General features: G+C 44.1%; 1 protein-coding gene across 3 annotated transcripts in view; it reads right to left on the minus strand.

The window, feature by feature from the left end:
• The window catches only part of MCF2L2 (MCF.2 cell line derived transforming sequence-like 2), a 221,869-nt gene that overhangs the window by 125,599 nt on the left and 76,922 nt on the right, over window positions 1–19,348 (minus strand). For all 3 annotated transcript variants that reach the window (XM_054581079.1, XM_054581097.1, XM_054581088.1), the window contains 5 exons: window positions 16,225–16,349; window positions 15,302–15,416; window positions 14,728–14,847; window positions 6,694–6,885; window positions 4,092–4,283 (listed from right to left, as the gene is read on the minus strand). In XM_054581079.1, coding sequence (XP_054437054.1) covers window positions 4,092–4,283; window positions 6,694–6,885; window positions 14,728–14,847; window positions 15,302–15,416; window positions 16,225–16,349 — 744 coding nt within the window. The remainder of the gene's footprint in view (window positions 1–4,091; window positions 4,284–6,693; window positions 6,886–14,727; window positions 14,848–15,301; window positions 15,417–16,224; window positions 16,350–19,348) is intronic.

Genomic DNA, 19,348 nt, shown 5'->3' on the forward strand with positions numbered 1-19,348 from the left:
CACTGCTACCCTGCCCTTCTGGCCCAGTGATGAGTTTGAGGTTAACTGCTGCACAAATTAAGAAATCTACTATGGAGGCTGACTGAAAAAGGTGAAAGGATTAAGCAAAACAGAAACAAAAACAAACCTCATAGACAGAAAACAGCATGGTGATTACCGGAAGGAAACGGGGGGAGTTGGGAGAGGGTGAAGGGGGTAAAAATGGTGATGGAAAGAGACATGAATTTGGGTGGTGAACACACAAGACACTATATAGATGATGTATTATAGAACTGTGCACCTGAAACCTTTATCGTTTTATTGACCAAGGTCTCCCCACTAAATTCAATTAAAAAATAAAAGGAAGAAAAAATCTGGACGAGGTCAGTGCCACATGCCAAGCAAAGCCCAGAGGCTCACCTCTCGGACCGGGCAGGACTCCAATCACCTTTGCCCTTTTGTATCTATCCCAAGATCCCAGAGTGAACCCTGCAAATGGTTCACTGCGTTAAACTGAGGCATTTAGAAGAAACCCTAAATTCCTAAGCTCAGACCAGGGGGGAGGTAGTGCAAGATCAACAACTGCATTTTCATCGTCCATATCGTAATGAGAATTAGATTTCTCAAATGTAAATATGATCATGGAACGTACCTGTTCAAAAGCCCTGCAGTGGCACCTCCCTCCTCATCCTACAGCTCCAGGCTCTCCGTACCTGGGCCAACCACTGCCTTCCTGTGTGCCCCACTGTCGCTCCCTGTTACATGTTCTCGGGCCTGGGAGCATTGGCCGGGGAGATGTTCGTCGTCTACCGCACCGCCGGCACTGGGACCGCAGGGACCGCGCAGTGTTGCGTTCTCAGGTGAAGCACAAACGGGGTGCCCAGTAAATATTTGAAGAATTGAATTTTACAGTTTGCTACTAAGATTGTTTCATTATCTACACTGGGTGGTGAAAGCAAATGAGGAAGAAAAATCAAAATAGCAGCACTAGGCCCAATGCCTTGTAGAGCCCCAGACAGCATGGCTGCTACCAGAACAGTGGTTTAATGGCTGATGTCGTTTTGATAACCATTATGTCTTAAATGTAACAGATTCAATCTTTTAGACATAAACTACCAGTTTTGTAGAAACAACCTTTATTTTTAGAATAGTTTTGGATTTACAGGAACATTACAAAATAGTACGGAGAGTTCCCATATACTCCATATCCAGTTTCCACTATCACTAATAGCTTACATTACTATGGAACATTTGACCATGGAAGTAAAGTGCTGTTTTCATCACATTCTATCAAGGGTACATCCTCTCTGCATGACTGAATACTGTTGATGTTGACCTTGATCATGTAAGTGAGTATGTGTTAGTTTCTCCCCACTGTAAAGTCTTTCTTTTACTTCTTCTTTCCCATACTGTGCCCTTCAGAAGGAAGTCACTATGCGCAGCCCACACCTAAGGACGGGGAAGTTTTGCTTCATCTCTTTAAGGGCTAAGTATCTACATAAATAATTTGGAATTCTTTTGCGTGTGAGATTAGTTTCCTCTCCCCTATTGATTTATTTATTCCATCATTCATTTATATCAGCATGGATTCATAGAGATCTATTTTATACATCGGGTTGTAATTCAATGCTACCCTATTAATTTTATTGCTCAAATTGTTCCAGCATTGGCCATGGGGCACTTTCAATTGCTTCCTATGTCCCATCATTGTGGTTTGTTTTGTTTCTAGCAGTTCCTTACTTTTTGGCATTGTAATATGCTCTAGAATCATCTTGTATATTTCTTCCCCCAGTCCTAGAATCAGTCATTTCTCCCAGGAGCCTGAGTCTCTTATTGAAGAATGGTGTTATTATAGAAATGAAGATTGGGCTGCTAGGTGTGCTCATTGATACTGAGGGAGTCATTGCTCCTAAGTCCAAGTAAGGAGATGCATTTGTCTATACCAACCTGTGTATAAACATATATCTTGGAATATTTCTATATGTATAAAGTACCAGTTTTGACAACAGTCATTACCCCTCAGAGGATAAAACTTTCTCTGATACAGTGGGATATTTAATCTTATAACCTAGAATTTTATTACAAATCAAAAGAAGAATAGATGGGCTTCAGAGATATTTTGATCTGTTTTACATAAAGGATTTTTAAAAAGCTTTTTTCCTCCTCTAATCTTCTCCTTCCTCCATGTTTCTGCCTGTTTCCCAGAAGTGGCTTATTGAGCTTTAGTCATTTCCTGGTGGTGGTCAGGAAGCTGGCGGCAGTTGGCCAGGGCTGCAGCCACAGCCACAAGTCCCCCTGGTTGACCTGATGTGCTTATTTTGAGCAGCTAATGGGGCTGGAGCTGGGTGAGACTGTTCTGCCTTAGGACTCTGGCCTGAGACTATTGATACTGGGTGTTCAATGTAGCACCTACACCAGATGGGCCTTCTCTTTGTCCCTTCTGCAGGGAAGCTGAAGGGATCTTGTACTGAGGGAAGGTGGTCTGCCCACCGCATCCTCCCCGCCCCCCGTCCCATCTCAAGGTCCCCTCTTCCCACCCAAACTCACTGGAAGGGGCCAGGGAAGGATTGCTGAAGTTCACCTCCACACCAAGCAGCCCACACTGCACCCAGTCCACTCTCATACCTGCCTGCCTGCTTGCTCAGCAACATGGATTGGACACCAGACACAGGCTGGACACAGGGACAGAGATGAGGATGAGGCTCCTGCCCTTCAGGAGCTCCCAGTGTAATAAAGCAAGACAGATATTAAAAATAAATAATTGGAATGCAGTGTAGTGTCATATTAGAAAAAAGGCTTTTAGCCTGAGTCCATGCATAGACTTCAGGGTATCTCATAAAATTAATTATGAAAAGTTATAGACACTGAATATTCCCTGTTTGTCCCCCACTACATCTTCTCTACCCTGCTCTGTGACCCAGGAAGCTAACCTGTACAGACTCTGTCAGATGGGTTCATTTGCCTATGGGCTTTTAGTTGGCTTTGGCCAAAGGGAAGCCCCACCAAGAAATCTGAGAGAAGAAGAGAGAAAAGCAGGGGTATGTATTTCTCCGCCACTGACTATATTCCTCCGCCCAAGGCCACAGCCCTTACTAGCTACCTCTCTTACAGTCACAGCTGTATCATTTCCTGGGTTCCCTTTGTCTTTCTTTAAAATTAGGGGTGGCAATGGCTCCCTGTTTCTTGCTAGCCCTGGGGTGCTTTGCCATCCCTGTTGGGTTCCCTAAATCCTGCCCGTGCCTTTGTAAAAGTGCCTACATCAAACTCCCTAAAAATAGGTGAATCAGATTCTCAGAAGGGCCCATAACTCAAAAGAGGTGAAGAAGCCATTAGAGCAGAGGCACATACAAAGCCATGTGGATATCAGAGGGTGGGGCTACCCATAACTCCACTGGCCTCACAGAAGAACACTCCTCTCAAAATGCAAATCCGACCATGTTGTTCCCCCGCTTAAATCCTGTAGTGGCTTCCCTCCACTCTTAGAATGAAGACCAAACTCCTTAATATGGCCCACAAAGCCCCACCTCATCTGTCCCTCTCTAATCTTTGTTTGCTCTCTGTACTGCAGGCACACTACCCTTGGGTTCTGCACTTGTGCCAGGCTCCCTCCAGCCCTGCGGCTTCTGCATATGCCGTTCCTCTGACTAGAAAGGACCCCCATCTTTTCTACTCATCTTCAAATGACCCTCAGTCCAGGTCAAGTTCCTCTGTCATATTCATAGGACCCTGAATCCCAAGTCCAGAGCACTTACCTCAACTCGGAACACACTTTTGTGATTTGTGTATGAGATTTATTAATGTCAACTTTTCCCCCTAAACTGTAACTTCCATGAAGGATGGAACCATGTTTATTTCTGTTCACCACTGTGTCCTCAGCACAGTGGACGTTACATCAGAGATTCTTAGAAGGGTTTGTAGAGAAATGAATAACTGAAGGTGATATTTGAATCCGACTGTGAAGAGTGAGTTTCCAGGAGTCTAAGAGGCTGCCTGAGGGCTCAAGAACTAGTTAACTTGCTCAGTATATCCTACCTGGACTTTCTTAGGCAATAGGCAAAGGCCCCCAACACTGCCTTCCCAACCACAGGATGAAAATAACCCATCAACATTACCTTTATGTCAGAGGTGAGTATCAACTCAAACTGGTTGTAAAACTCCTTGGAGCTGACCAACTGGTACTCTTTTGCTGTGCCCAGGAATGCCTCAATGTCGTTCAAGGCAACGTCAACACCTTCTCGCGACTGGCACTTGTCTACAGCTTGGGAAGCCAAGAGGTAGATTCCTGCTTCACACCACTGGCTGACCTTTTGAAAAGAAACATAGTGCCTTGTGCAGTTAGCCCATCCTCAACTCAGCCACCACAGTCCTCAGGAGCTCAGAGCTCCTCTGGGGTCTGCCACAATAGATTCTGAGACAATAGGAAATTGTCATGGGACAGCATCAAGTTGAGAGGTCTAACAACTGCAAATACGACTGTGAGGTGGACAAACCTAAACCAGTTTTACGTATGTCCACTTCTGAGGGAAGTCACTCAATCAGTAAAATAATCACATAAATATTCATCTTTTGTCCTACTCACTGTAATTACTATACCTCCAAGAAGAGAAAGTTAAGCACTTTTAAGTTTGGTCTAACTATAAAGAAATGTAACCAAAGACTTTTCAGGTTGACCTTCTAGGCCCCATGTCTTGCTTTTTTATTGGTTACAAGGGCACAGGGTGATTAATGAGGCAGCAGGCCTGGCCCCTACATGCTTTACTGGGGGAGCGACTGTCTTTTCAACAAAAACACCACTTTCCTCTGCCCATGTTTGTTGTTCTTATTGTCATTTGTCTTTCCCAGGGAAGCATCCAAGGATGAAAATTTCTGTAACTCAGAATAGCAATACTCAAACTTTCCAGAATGCTTGAATGAAATCAGATGGATGATGAATTCTAATAATTCCACTTTTAAAAGATGTAAACAGAAAGACAAGAGCCCTTGTGATGCCTGAATATTTATATGAAAAGAAGCTCCTATTGCAAATACACCTGTATTTCCATTCCAGGTGACCTGAAGAGCTACATAAAACAACTATGCAGGGGGAAAACCACTGCAAAGTGGTTATTGCTAAGTGGCAAATTACAGGCAACTTAAATCTTTTATTTTTTTTCCCTAAATTACCTACATTGACTGTGTACTGCTTTCAGAATAACAAAAAACAATAAAGATACCTAAAAATTAATGGTTACCACCACATGGGGATGAGAATGGAGTGGGATGCGTAGGTGTCCATGAGCAACTTCTTTCCTCCTTTTTCCTACATTTTTAGATTTTCAAAAAAATATGAAAATCATGCTTTAATATATACTGTGAAAACTTTGTCTTGAAACATCATGCCTAGATCTGCAGAAAACACCAGGCTGGGATCTTCTGCACAGTCACAGCAGCGGCTTGCTCTCCTGAACACACACACACACACACACACACAGAGTCTCTCTCACACAGGCACACCCCCCTCAGCATTAAGCTATTATCTCCGGCGCAGTTACGGAGTGAGGACAACAGTAGTTAATCCTGCCGAGAGCTTAGCACAGAGAGCAGCTGTACACCAGGTTCTTTTGAGCCACTTGCTTCTGGAACAGCTGTATTTTGTTGACATTAAAATCCCTTTGGCAAGGGGATAATGTACAGTCTGGGTGGATGCCCCCAGCCAACAGAGAGAAAGCGATGTGGGAATGAAGCACATTGACTCATGGCCATGAGCCACGTGCTGCCTGGGAACAGCTAACAGGGAAATCATTGCCCCTGCTGACCAGGCACTTGTCCAAGAGATCACTGCCAAGGGCACCAGAGGCTGCACTCCCTCCCTGTGAGCTTTTGGCACACACAGCATTGCTGTCTAGTCTAAGGAGCCTGGGGTTTGGAACTTGGCAGTCCCTACTTAAAATCTGTAACCCCCTACTTGCTCCATGTGCAGTCTTGGGCAATCACTTACCCCAGCATTTCTCAGTGTGTCCCTGTACTACCTGCACCAGAATCACCCAAGCACTTGCTGAAAACACTGATTCCTGGGCATCATCCTAGACTTACTGAATCTCAGTCTCCAGAGTGGTGCACCAGGGAATCTGCAATACAGCAAGCTCACCAGGCGATTCTCATGCACTAAAATGTTATGATGCATTGACTTAACCACATTGAGTATCAGTCTCTGCCTCTGTAAAATGAGGTTATTGATAACATTCCTCATGGCTTGTCTTGACAATTAAATAGATGATATAATTATATTCCCAGTAGGAACATAGTAGGTGCTCAACAGATGGCAGGAGTGTATAACGGTCATTATAACTTGAGCTTCTCCAAAAGGATTCACAGTCCGATGGCTTTAGATGAGGAGAAACACTTGCAAATATAGCACTCGGGCTCTATATGCCTGAAGGAGAATCAAAAAATGCCCCACAGGGCCAGGACAAAACATACCCTTTAAGTCTGAGTCCATACAGAGGGAAATGGACTTAACTCATTCCAATAGGATGTGGTGCGGTAGCTGAGGCACTTTTGACTTTCGATACCTCTGTGACCTAGAATCTGCAGCTTTTCATGCCTTTTGAGCACTATTTCACATGCAGTTCTTTATCCTCTCAACAATCTTGTGGGGCAGGGAGGTCAAGTATGATTAAGACTGCTTTACAGAAAATTGTGCCAACATCCTGGTCATAGCTTTGTTTTGCTCACCTTGTCCAGCTGTCTATGCAACTCCAAAGACTTTCCTAAAATGTCATATTTTTTCTTGTTTTCATTGATGAAGTCATCACAGAGATGCCTGAGCTCCACGCACTTGGGTCTGATGGAGTCTGCAGCATAGTGGTGGCTTTGGATATGCTGGTCCCCAATGATGGCAAGCAGCTGGGCTTTTTCCAAGGGCTCCTGCAAAGTGAACATGCACAGCCAAGCATCACAAGCCAGGTCATGGCAAAGCTGTTATCTGCCTGACACTCTGAGCTCCAATCCTAGAGGGAGACTAGGGAGATGCTGATTCAGGTTTTAGGCTGAGAGTCTGGGGCTGAAGTACCTGGGCAAACTCTTCCTTTCCCAAGAAGTCTGTCCTCGTCCAGGGTCACCTGCACTCTGGAGAAGAGCAAGTCATTCATTCGACTATTTGTTGAGTTCTGGGGTAGGCACTGAAGATACAGTGTTAATAAGCCAGAATTTTCAACCTAACGGACAACTCACATATCAAGTAAATTATACAAATAATTAAATTATTACAAGGTGACACTTTCTAGGACAGAAGTGTTATACTGCACAGAATAGGAGACTTTGAATTCCCCTGTCAACTACATGGAAAAGGAAAAGGGAAAGACATGTGGCCCTGAGAAGAGTGGGGAATGAACTGAAGTTAAGAAAAGGCCAAGACCTGGTTTGGACAACTCTATGGGGGAGTCATGAGACTTAAGAAATATGTTTCTTAACACAGTCATCTGAGCAGATCTTCAGATCCAGGTGTGGTCCTGGGAATCCTGACAGGGAGCCAAGACCTGAAGTCAGGGACAAGCCAGGTCGTCAGTACTTGGCTGAGAGGTTCAGGCTGCGGGAAGAGGCCATTGTGGCTGGAACAGACGAGGAAGCAGGAAAGAAATAGGAGATGCAAACAGAGAGAGAGAGACCGGAGTGGCGAGAGCCTTGCTGCCACTGTGAGCACCTCGGCTTTTACTCATTGTGATGTGGGAAGCACTGGAGGTTTTGAGGAGAGGGTCTCATTCATGGAAGGCCTGCTGTAGCTGTGGTGTCGGGAATGACAGAGAAGAGGCAAAGCAGGGGGGCCAGTTAGGAGGCTGCTGCCGTCATCCAGGTAAAAGATGCGGCTTAAGCAAGGCCGCCAACCAAACCAGTTCCTGCCTCAGAGCCTTCTCCAGGATGCGCCTCCCAGAGTCGCTCAGGCCTGAGCTCTCAGCCCACCTCTGGCAGGCCCTTCCCTGACTGCTGTGTCTAAAGCTACCCCCCACAACCCACCCAGGCCCTCTCCCCAACTTTGTTTTCATTTTCTAACACTTACCTCTATCTAAAAATATCTTTGTTTACTTCAATGTATAATTTCTCCATCCTTTACCCACTTTTATCAATAGGTAAGCTCCATGAGACCACTTAGTAGGGATCCCATAAATATTTGATCAGTATAATGAATGAGAGAATGAACGAATGAATAACATAATGAATGCATGAATGCACTGGATGATGCAGTCATTTGCTTGGCTGGAATTGTGTGAAATAATATTGACCTGTGAGTCAACACAGACCACTGCCAGTCTCCAGGAGCACAGAGATCATGTGCATCCTTGCTGACCATGGTGAGCATCCAGTATGCCACATTTGCCCTCGTTTAACTTTTTACAGTAATGTAACAGGGACTATACAGAGGGCTCCAAAACCCCTACTAACATGGCTTAGGGAAGGGGAAGTGGAGCAGGGTCCCTGAGGGTTACTTTGCATATCTAAAGAACTCCGCCCGTGTTTCCAGAATGCTAATAGCTGCGCCTGCTGGCTCAGAGCCAGGGAGATGGGCGTGACTCTAACCTGTGCTGCAGCCAGGAGTTGGTCCCCTTGCTACAGCACTTGCACAAGAGCTTGGAGATGGTCCACGGCATGTCACAGGGCCACACCTGCCCAGATTAACAATGGCAGTTGAGAAAGGCAGATCCGTGAGGGCTGGCACAGGTAGCCGATTGTGGAAGGGGTCAGAAGTGGGGTTATGGAGGAGAAGCAGCATGAGGATTTAAGCTCAAGCACGGGGCACCCATGCTCTCTCAGCCATATAGGGCTCTCTGCCGCGCAGCTTAGAAAGGAGCAGAAAAGCAAGATGTAGCAGCCATGCGGTTTTGATTAAGAGTGGGAGCCTAGCCGAGCATGGATGACTGGGAGGAACTGGAATGTTAAAACGGGAATCTGCCTAGCTAAGCTACAGCCTTTGACTTCTTTTCCTGAGAAACAGTATTTCTGACTGGCCTGGTTTGGCAAGGGGGGGCAGGACTGTGGGTGTTTACGGGTGTTTGGTTTTAAGGGACTTTGGGACTTAAAAACAGAATTCCACCATTATTCTGAACCTGTATAATTTTTGAATAAATAGTTCCTTTTCTTTTCATAAGACTCAGGCATTGGGAGTCATTTTTTTTGTTTTGTTTTGTTTTTTTCGTAGCAGGCACGAGAACCCCTTGGTTCTGTTACAGCAGCACAGGATTCACAGTAACACACGATGACTCCAGGTGATGACAACTGGCTGGCCCCCTCTCAACTTACGGTTGTTTGTGATTTCAACAATCTCCAAACCACTCTCCCCCACCAGACGCTCACCAAACCCTGCGAAAGCCCACATCCTTTCCCCACCTTTTCAATTCTGAGCAATTTCTTCCCTACCTCCTTGTCATTGTTTGTTCAGGCCTTCGCGCTCTCGGCCTGGAACAGCAGGTCTCTTTGCTCTCCTTCGGGCTGTCCTTCAAATCATGCTCCATACGCTGATGAAGCAGTAATTCCAATCCAACGTTTATCACGTCTACATCACTCCTCAACTTCAAGTCTTTTCTTGCTCCCTAGAGTCCTCAGGAGGAAGTTCAAACTCCTGAGCAATGCACAGAAAGCCTTTTATTATCAGGCTCACACCTGTGTCTTTCTTCCTCCAATGCCCTCACCCCTACATTCTGCTGTAACCAGACTAATGATCCATTGATAGTTCCGTGACTATTCAGGCAGCTTCAGACCTCCATGCTTTCTCTACTTGCTCTCTCTGCCTACAAAGCCCCCCACCCCGTTCCCTTATGACCCCTGCTCCTGACTGCTCCACCCCCCACCTCCCGCTGCAGCCACACTCCTCTGGAACTAAATCTAAATCACCCTTCAGAGTTCATCTTCTCCAGGAAATTTTTGCTAACTCCCCCATTTTATGCTGATACCCCTCCTCTGTGCTCCCCTAACACTATGCCTTTCTTGGTCTGAGCATACACGTCACTGTATTGTGATCACTTATCTATTGCAATACCTCACTATGCCACAGATCCTTGCAGGCATACACCAGCTCTTATTCAGCTTAAAACAGTACATAGCACAAATTAGGCACTTAAGAACAAACGACTGTTGTACAAAACAAAAAGGAGAAATGATTTACAAATCAAGCAGTGGCCATTCAAAAGAACTCAGGGATAAATACCCAGTGCACTTGTCCTGAACAGCAAGGGTCCTGATGCACTGGTCACCATTCCTGAAAGGAGTTTAGAATGTTAAGTCCTCAGGCCATGATTCTGAATTGTGTTGCTCACTGCTGTGTCCTCAGAACTTAGAACAGTGCTTGACATGGTAAGATATCAATAAATATTTGCAGAATGAATGAAGAATGAATGAGACACTCTTACGGAACTGCTCAGTCACTGCATGTTGAACCTAGAAGACATTCTGCAGCACAGAGATTTGACCCCACTACCTCTGTGATACTAGTGACAAGTTAACATTCAATGAGACCTACTACATGCTGAGCACTGTTCTGAATACTTACATTGATTGTTTCTTCTACTCTTCACAACAAATCCTTTAACATAGGTGCTGTTTTATAAAAGAGGAGTGAAGGCACAATGGCTCAAGGTGACCCAGAGAGGAAAGAGAAGGGCCAGGCTTCTAACGCAGGCAGCCTCATCTCAGAATCTGGCTCCGATCATCCCACACAGAAAAAATGGCTACACTTTTTCTGCCTAAACTGAGAGACCTCATTTGGTTGGTTAAACCTATCTGACCTTAGTCAATAGGGAACATGAAAACTTGGCAAGGAAAAGCTGTTAGTTTTTTTGTTTTGTTTTGTTTCATTTTTAATCCAGCTGCCTATTAAGGATGGCACCAGTGTTCTGGGAATGGGGAGCTTCATCACTGGTTATTTCGCAAGAGCCCTGCGGCAGCCATAACTTGCCCTTTGCTTGGCATGTGACATCTCACCCTTCACAACTGTTCTTAAAACATTTGAGGTTTTTGGAGGGAAGACAGGAGTAATAGGTCCAAATGGATCTTGGGGAAAGATCATACATGTAAATTAGGAGCCATTGCTGGATGGCGGGAAGATCACTCAACTCATTTTGTCTTCAGAAGGACTCTGTGAAGTAGGAATTATTATTATCCATTTTTCAGCTGAGGAAATATGTTCAGAAGGGCTAAGAAACTTGATCAAGGTCCTGGGGCCATACAGTGGCAGTTGTTAGAGCTGAGCTGTTTGGATCTGGTTCTGTCGGACTCCAAAGCCTACGTTCTCACCTCCCAGCCCACTTGATCTCCCCACATGTGCTGTGATAATTGCTGCACAACCACAACTATCAAATCTTTCAAAGAACTTTACTGTCAAACCTCTACATCACAGCTTATATTTAAGTCTATACAGCTCCTGCTCATGATAAATAGGCAATAAAACCTAAGTGAAAAAGTGATAGTGAGGAAGAAATGCTGAAATCTGGTGCTCTGATCACAAGCCTTTCAGCCGCTGAAAATTCCAGGAGGCTGGGCAGTCAAATTGCAATATGTAATTCAGAAATATTTATTATAACAACAGTTTATGTTTCTTCCAAGGACTCTACTGCTATGAAGGATGAAAGATGATAGTGTTTGCTGTGGAAGAAAATCGTGAGAAACAGTGATACTGCTGTATCAAGGAGGCCAGAACGGACCCACAGATAATGACGTAGGTGGAATGCATATACGGGGAAGTGGGCCAAGTAAAACAAGAAGGCAGTAAATTAATGCCTATTGAAACTGAGCAATAGATACATGGGCGTTCATTATATTAGTCAATGTACTTTTGCATGTGTTTGAAAATATACATACATACACCAAAAGAGTCATGTCCCCTCTCGCTGGATTATGTCCCAGGGAAATTAATAATCTGGGTTCCATGTCTTCCTAGACACAGTAATGTAACCGCTGGCCCCGGCCTTGGGGGGAGAGGCCAAGGCTGAAGTCAGGCTGGTTCTCCCTGCCTTGTGCTGGTCTGTTCCTCTGTTCCTTGCTAGTTCATTACTGAAGGCCCCAACATGCTTCCCGGCCAAAAACTCTAAGCCAATTCTGTTTGTATAAATCAGAGAGTGGGCTGAAACTATTGTTTCTCAGAATTAAAAAAAAAAAGAGCACCCAAAGATTTGCTAAACCCTCAAACTAAAACAAAACCAAACCCACCCCCCCCACACCCTGGCTCAATTAGCATGCAACAGGAATGTGGCGGAGACTTGGCTCAGAGGTTTCCCATGAGGATGACATCACTGCACAGAATAAGTTGGCAACAAACCTGAAATAAGCGTGTGGCTCTGCCAAAAGGGAAGTTGACTCCTGAGAACAGGAATGAAGGACAAACCCTAAGGCAGTTTCGGCAGATTCTAGCTAGATTCCTGAAACACTTGGACAAATGGAAAGATTAGTCAAGTCCTTATCATGTGAAGAAACAATGCCTCTGAGTGAAGATGTGTTGAAAGGGTCCCAGTTGTGATAAGGCAGCTTTGTTCCTTTCACTGATAGGCAGAGGAATAAGTCTACTCCATCCTTTAGAAAATAAGTAAAAAACAGGGTAAGCAATGCACAATATGGGTAGAACCAACCCGCCTGGGCTCTTCTGCAGTGGGTTAGTCCAGCTGGTTCAGAAACTTTGTCCATGAAAAATGGATCATTAGGTTCACGAAATTTTCCTCCGTCCCATGACCACAGGTTGTGCCCCCAGCTCTAGTTAGCGATCTTTAAAGTATGTACCAAGGATCAAAAGTCCAAGGAGGCGGGCAGAAGAGAGAATGTGGGTGCAGTGATGCAGATTTAACCCTGCTGTTGAAAACACAATCCAGAGCACCCTGCACTTGGATTTTATTCTTGTTCCACTGAGAATAAAATCCAGTCCTCACACCATTGTTCCCACCTTGTTCCTACCTAGCTCACTATGTTCCAGCCACGTGCCTTGGACCCACTAACCTCATCCCTGCCTCAAGACCTGGCACTTGCAGCTTCTCAGCCGTAAATGCTAGTCCCCTAAACTTTGCATAGCAATTCAGATCTCACATCAAAGGTCACCTTCTTCGGGAAAACTTTTCTGACTACCCTAGCTGAAGTAGCAGCCCCAGTTACTTTCTATTATATCCTGTTATCTTCTTCATACCACTTGTCATTATGCAATATTATTATTTATTTGGTTACTTTGTATATATTTATCTCTGCCCAGTAGAATGCAAGCTCCGTGAAAGCAGGGTCTTGACTGTCTGGTTTGCCATCATAATCACAGAACCACAGGCAAGGAATACCTGGTAATAAATGAATGCCTTCTTGGTAGGTCAGTAGCTGCCTTCATGGTAGCTATGACCGTGTTTTTCAAACCAAAAGTAAAAGCACTGGGCGTGATGGGGCATTTTTCTAATGTATAAATGTATATAAGTGAGAGTACATAGTATCTACATTTAAAATGGAATTATTTTGAAAAAAACTAAAATTACATAAAATCGGGACTATCTTGGAGGACCTAAAACATATCTGATACAGGAAGTTGTATTTTTTCATTGTTTGGTAAATGTTTCTGATGATTTGTGCTTCCAGCACTGAAGTGTCTAGCTGTCAATGATGACTGATAACAGAAGGATTGCTCACTAGGGAAGGATGGGATTCCTGAGTGAAAGTCGGTGCGCAGGTGGGTCCAGGTGGTCACACACACGTGCGGCCGTCCTGCTCAGAATCTGCAACTGAGAGCTCTTAGAACCCGAGTGGCCTCAGTTTACCTTTGCTACCATTCTTTAGGGGAGTAGGTCTCTAACTATAATGTGCATGTCAATCACCTGGGGATCTTCATAAAATGCAGATTCTGATTCTGAGATGGGGCCAGAAATTCCTTATTTCTAACAAGTTTTCATTCACATGACATCTATGCTGCCGGCCAGAGGATCACACTTTGAAAAGCGAATATCTAGTACTACAAACTTACCATCTGGGAAGCATGCCTCTGGATTAGCTCAGAAAGAAAGTGTTAACCATATAACATGTGGTCCCCAAGAGACAAAAACATAGGGAAGCTAATTAAAGAAAAGCGGAAAGGAACTTCTCTGGAAAGAGATGACTGGCTTTCCTAAATCATAATAAGCCGAATTTATGAGGACTTAAAATAGACTCAATCCTAAGTGCTGACCTGTGTGCAGATCTGGAAAACTGTTTAATTTTCTTAATAGAATTGTGAAATAGCTCTTCTGTTACAAGTCTGATATTTACAACTTTTGGGGCATGAGAAAGGAGACAGCATTGTCAAATCTGGTAATAACAAAACTAATGGGGACCCATTTCCCCCTTTTCACTGCCTTGCTTGTTATAAAACTTGTTTTGTTTTTTTTTTCCTGGTTTCCCCTTCTAAAGTTCCCCCTCCTTACCACCAAACCCCAGCCCACGCCTCCACATCCGGGGCCCTGTGGGTAATGCACTCATTGTCTCCTGCCTTCCTGCTGTTGCTCTGTTAGAAGGGCCAGGGCCGCCCAGCCTCTCACCCTAGCTGAGCCTTCAGCCTCAACGGGGTGCTCTGGCAGCCTAAACAGAACCCTCCACTGCAGCGTTACTTATCGTAGTTGTTCATGGGCACAGTTCCTGGAGGACCTGGGGTGCGAGTAGGGTGACGAATAGGGCAGGATCTAGGCATTCCCGTGGCCTTCAGCAACCTTCCGACAGTGAATGGGCATGATCTGCCACTGCCCACAGTGACTGACTTCCAAGTCCACAAAAAATGGAAAAAAAACAAACCTGGCCTTTTTCTCCCAGTTTTTTGTGTTCCTTAAGGAGTTGCTCCACACGCATCACACTGTCTCCGAGGTCTGTAAATTCTGCTTGCTCTGCCAACAAGTTGTCCAGGGCAAGCTTAACCTACAAGACACATTAGAACAATCCAGAAGTAAGCCCAAGAGCACCCATCTGGAGGTATAGGTTTGCTATTCTCTAAGAAAACTCAAAAATCCAAAAAGGACTCAGGACCAGTGTATATGTATTGCAGCTCATTAATTTTCTGATTAAGTTGGGATGGAGGAGTTGCTTAGACACATGTAGATGAATATTAAAGCTACATTCAACAGATTATCAATCAAAAAGGAAGATAAACCATCATTGAAATACCATGTATGCCAACAGGAGAACTGGACTGTGGAACATTGCTACCCCACTGAAAAAGTGAGAACAGGTTGTCTGAGAGGAAGCAAAGTTTTAAGGAGGGAGCTGGGTTAGCGGGAGGAAAGAAACCCTGAAACTCAGAGTGCAAGGCAGAAGAAAGGACCGGAGGTCACTGAGCCATAAAGGGAATGTCTATTAAATAAGAAATAAACACCTCACAAAAATTGTGCTCAAAGTGCTGTAATTGTAGGCATTGATTAAGCTTCAGGTGATGCTTGGACCAAAACTGTATAAAGGCTCTTTCTGTTTCATCCAATTGAACTAGTAACCTGTCAAGAAAGAATGAATAGCGACATTGTGGTTAACAGTCATTGTCACAGGAGTCTGTATCGGCTCATGTAAATAACATCTATGTTTACAGCCAGTGTTTTAATTGTAGTTATGTCCTTATTATGAAAGTCTGTGTCATTAATGACTTTCTCGTACTTCTGCTGGTTCTCTTATTTCCCATTTTCAATCAGGACACTTAAAAACATTTTACTTATTTATTTTTAGAGAGAGGGGAAGGGAGGGAGAAAGAGAGGGAGAGAAACACCAGTGTGAGAGAGATCAGCTGTACACGCCCTTACTGAGGAAGAACCCGCAACTCGGGCATGTGTCCTGACCTAGAATCAGACCAGTGACATTTCGCTTCTCAGGACGATGCCCAATCAGCTGAGCCACATGGGTCAGGGCTCGATCAGGACACTTTTTCAGTGCTAGGCAGACATGTCACTGCAGCTGCAGCTGCTGCACTTTAAAACACGCCCCTGGTAAACTTGCATTCGTGCCTTTTCTTTGACAAAGCACAGCACCCAGACAAACTGTTATTTGGAAATGAAATGCAACTGATACTACGATCTCCCTTGAAATCCTTGGGATGACAGCTTTTCATAAGAGAAGAGAATGGCATTCTCATAAAAACATCTCTGTAGCTGGATGCCAGATGGGTACCATCTTTTTTCCTTTGTTGTCTCAAATATTACTCTTTCTTGACCTTACCAAGGCCCAGTAGTAGCTGTTCTAATCTGTCCTTGGTTGTTTCAGATCACCTAGTTCTAATCTCTCCTAAAAAAAGTACATTCTACCTTCACTCACCTTTCCATAGTAGCTACATTCTCAAGTTCATTGGGATTGAGTTTGCTGGTGGGATTTTTGGTTGCTGGTTCTTGAATACATGACAGCAATGTGGCCCCTTGCTCTCCAAGTAATTTCAGTTCACCCTAGAGAAAGAAAAATACAGTCTCTTATGGAAAATTAATGAAAGAAATTCTTGGTAGATTTGGGGTAGGGAGAATGGCAGATCAGTATATCTTTCACTTGGTAAATTAAATGCTAAAAAATTCAAGCTGCAGATTTATAAAATTAATTAACTTATTCCTAATGGGTAATACATGCACATGCTACAAAATTTAAAACATAAAAAAGGATATATATTGGAAAAAGCAAGTCTTTTGCCCCCAGCGCATTCACTTTCTCTCTCCAAAAGCAACTGTTGAATTTTGTGTTATCTCAAGCTGTTGTAAATTGAAAGCAAAATTAGTTAATAAAAACTGGTTCTAATCCAAGATAGTGGCCAGAAACAAGAAAATGACAGAGGTTGAATGTTAAATGCTGAGAACTGCCATGCAATAATAATGCAATAAGTGCTAGTTGACCAGAAAAAAAAAAATCTGGTCTCACCAAGAAACACATGCCTCTCCCTCCATCTGCTTCCAAATCATTTGGCAGAGGTGGGCAGCAATTTTAGTTTGACACGGAAAGGTTCATATTTCTAAGGCAACTCTATTCTGCTATCTTTACATGGAGACTTAGGGCTCTGCAATTGGGAATGATGTCAGGCTATCTCCCTCCAAATACAACAGCTCTTGTCCTCCACTCACATAGTGCAGAGGTCTCTCAATACCCTGAGCAAGGCAAAAGGGGTGAAGCCTGGGCTAGAATTTTCCTCCTGGGAGTGCTGGGTTTGGTTCCTGGGTTACACAGGATGCTGGTTTGGCATGCCCTAAGAGTCTGAAAAGTCCCATAGTTACAAAACAATCACACATATGCACATGAACACTGGGTCTCTTCCTCCAGGCCTAGCCACCACCAGCCTGCACACAGCTTCCAGCTCATTCCCTGTGGGAGGAGTCTTATACTCTCCACTCTGGCCACAAAGAAGCCCAGCACTCTCAGCCCCCTGCCTTTGCTCCTTGTCTCCTACCCCGTTCCAGTATTCACCCACTTGGAGGCTTCCGTCGTCCATACCCAGCCTCATGACAGATCTGACCTCCCTAGTCTAGCTCCTCAAGATTTTTGGATATCCCTTGTGGTTCTGTCCACTTCAAGTAGTGCCCCAAGTCGGCCACTTGGCTGGTATTCCGGCCTGAGAACTAGACATATCCCTTCTTTTCCACTCTCGGTATCAGCCCTCATTTCTTCTTATCAACGTTCATTAAATATTTGTAGGTTGGATGAATTAATAATAGTCTAAAAGAAACCAGGTTACAGGTGAATTAACAAATAAGATATGCCTGGCAGGAGGGTGGGGGGTCACATTAGTAAGTACTCTTTGCTTTTCCTCCTCTGCTTACCCACTAAAAAGTCCCGGCTTTTCTCACTCAGTTTCTTAACTGCCCCTGAGCTTCCAGCATTCCAGCAGTATTCTGACATTAGCTATTATTAGAAAAAATACATATATAGTGTGTGTGTGCATGGTACAGAGTTGGGAGGAAAGGTGGAGGGGCCAAAGAAGAAGAGGCACATTGCTAGGGAAGCTTGAAAGAGAGATACAGCCAGAGGGCTTCAGAGTGTGAAGCAGCGTGTGAGAGAGAGAGAGAGAGAGAGAGAGAGAGAGAGAGAATCGTAGTAAGTGATGTCATGCGCTATGGATCCCCTTCACATGGTTAAAAAACAAGGTAAACTCATAACCTGGTTACTGCTTTGGGACTAGGCCGCAGCTTCCGGAGGGTTGCCAAAATCTGCCATGAACACAGAGGGCAAGTTGGAGGAACTATGGTACTTGAAAAGCATAAAGATAAGTTGCTCAGGCCCAAAATGGAATGTACCCTTGTCCACAGTAGTGGCAATTCAAAATATTTAATACCTGCATAGAGCAGGCACTGACCAATCAGCACAGATGTCAGACACAATGCTGAAATGGTCCTGAGACCAACTGTGGTCCAGGTGTTAACACTTCAGTTGCCAAAAGCATGAGATGGTCTTGTGGCGGGTCCTAGGAAATGGGCCAGGGAGGTGGAGTGGGGCACACAAGGGATGTAAATAGTTAACTTTTTTAACAGTGGATACGGTTGTCCTAGTGTGTACTCACCAGTATGATTCCATCACCATAGGAACAAGCAGTTGGTTCAGAATAAGACCCACTTAACAGAGTACGGGGGACTTCTCCAGGTTCAAAAGAATGTAAATTTTCTTGGGGAATTCTTTCCTATGACAACGGTAAGCATGAACTGAGACATGCATTTAAAATATATTTATAAAGATCTATTATTACATGCCAGGCACTGTGCTCAGCTGTGTCATGGGCTGGGAGTGGAGGTGGGGTGGGAAGTAAAAGAATGAATCAGAGCCTAGAGAACATATGAGTGATTAATGCTTTATAATCCTTTTTTCATTTTTAGTACTTATCCCATTTCTGCCACTAAAAGTTACCTTTACTGTTATGTTATGTTTATACTGCTGATGAATTTCAGAATCTGGCCTTTAAAATGCAATTCTTTATCATTTACAAAAAATCTAAGTCCCTGAAAGACATGAGATGTCCTCTTTCCTCAGTAGCTACCAGGAGAGATCTTTCTGTGGCACAAAACTAGTTCAAAACACTGACTTGTAAAGGTATTAACTCTGAAAATATTCATAAGAACACCAATTTCCTGTGCAAAACAGAGACCTCTGTGCCTATGCATTTCTAACATGTTCTCTGCAAGCAGAGTTCAAACAAACGGGTCTTTAAAAAAAAAAAAAGTGTTTCACACTACTTTATTTAGGGGGTTCCATTTTTACTCCTCAGTGGATTCTGTTATTTCTCATGGAATATCTTCCCTCATTGGTTCTCATGTGCTTTTTCCCTCAAGGGCTACTCAGTGTCATCTTCATTAGCCAGCTGTCTTCATAAAAAGATTTGTTCACAAGGCCTGGGTTTTCTGCAAGAATATTAATACCAGTTCCTTCTCTTGATAGAGGAGAAGAGAGCTCACTAGTAGCTTTCCCATATTCCAAA

The sequence above is a fragment of the Pteronotus mesoamericanus genome, unplaced genomic scaffold (assembly GCF_021234165.1).
Source record: "Pteronotus mesoamericanus isolate MK-2021 breed Mesoamerican mustached bat unplaced genomic scaffold, CSHL_Meso_final contig_116, whole genome shotgun sequence".
Classification (NCBI taxonomy): Eukaryota; Metazoa; Chordata; class Mammalia; order Chiroptera; family Mormoopidae; genus Pteronotus; species Pteronotus mesoamericanus.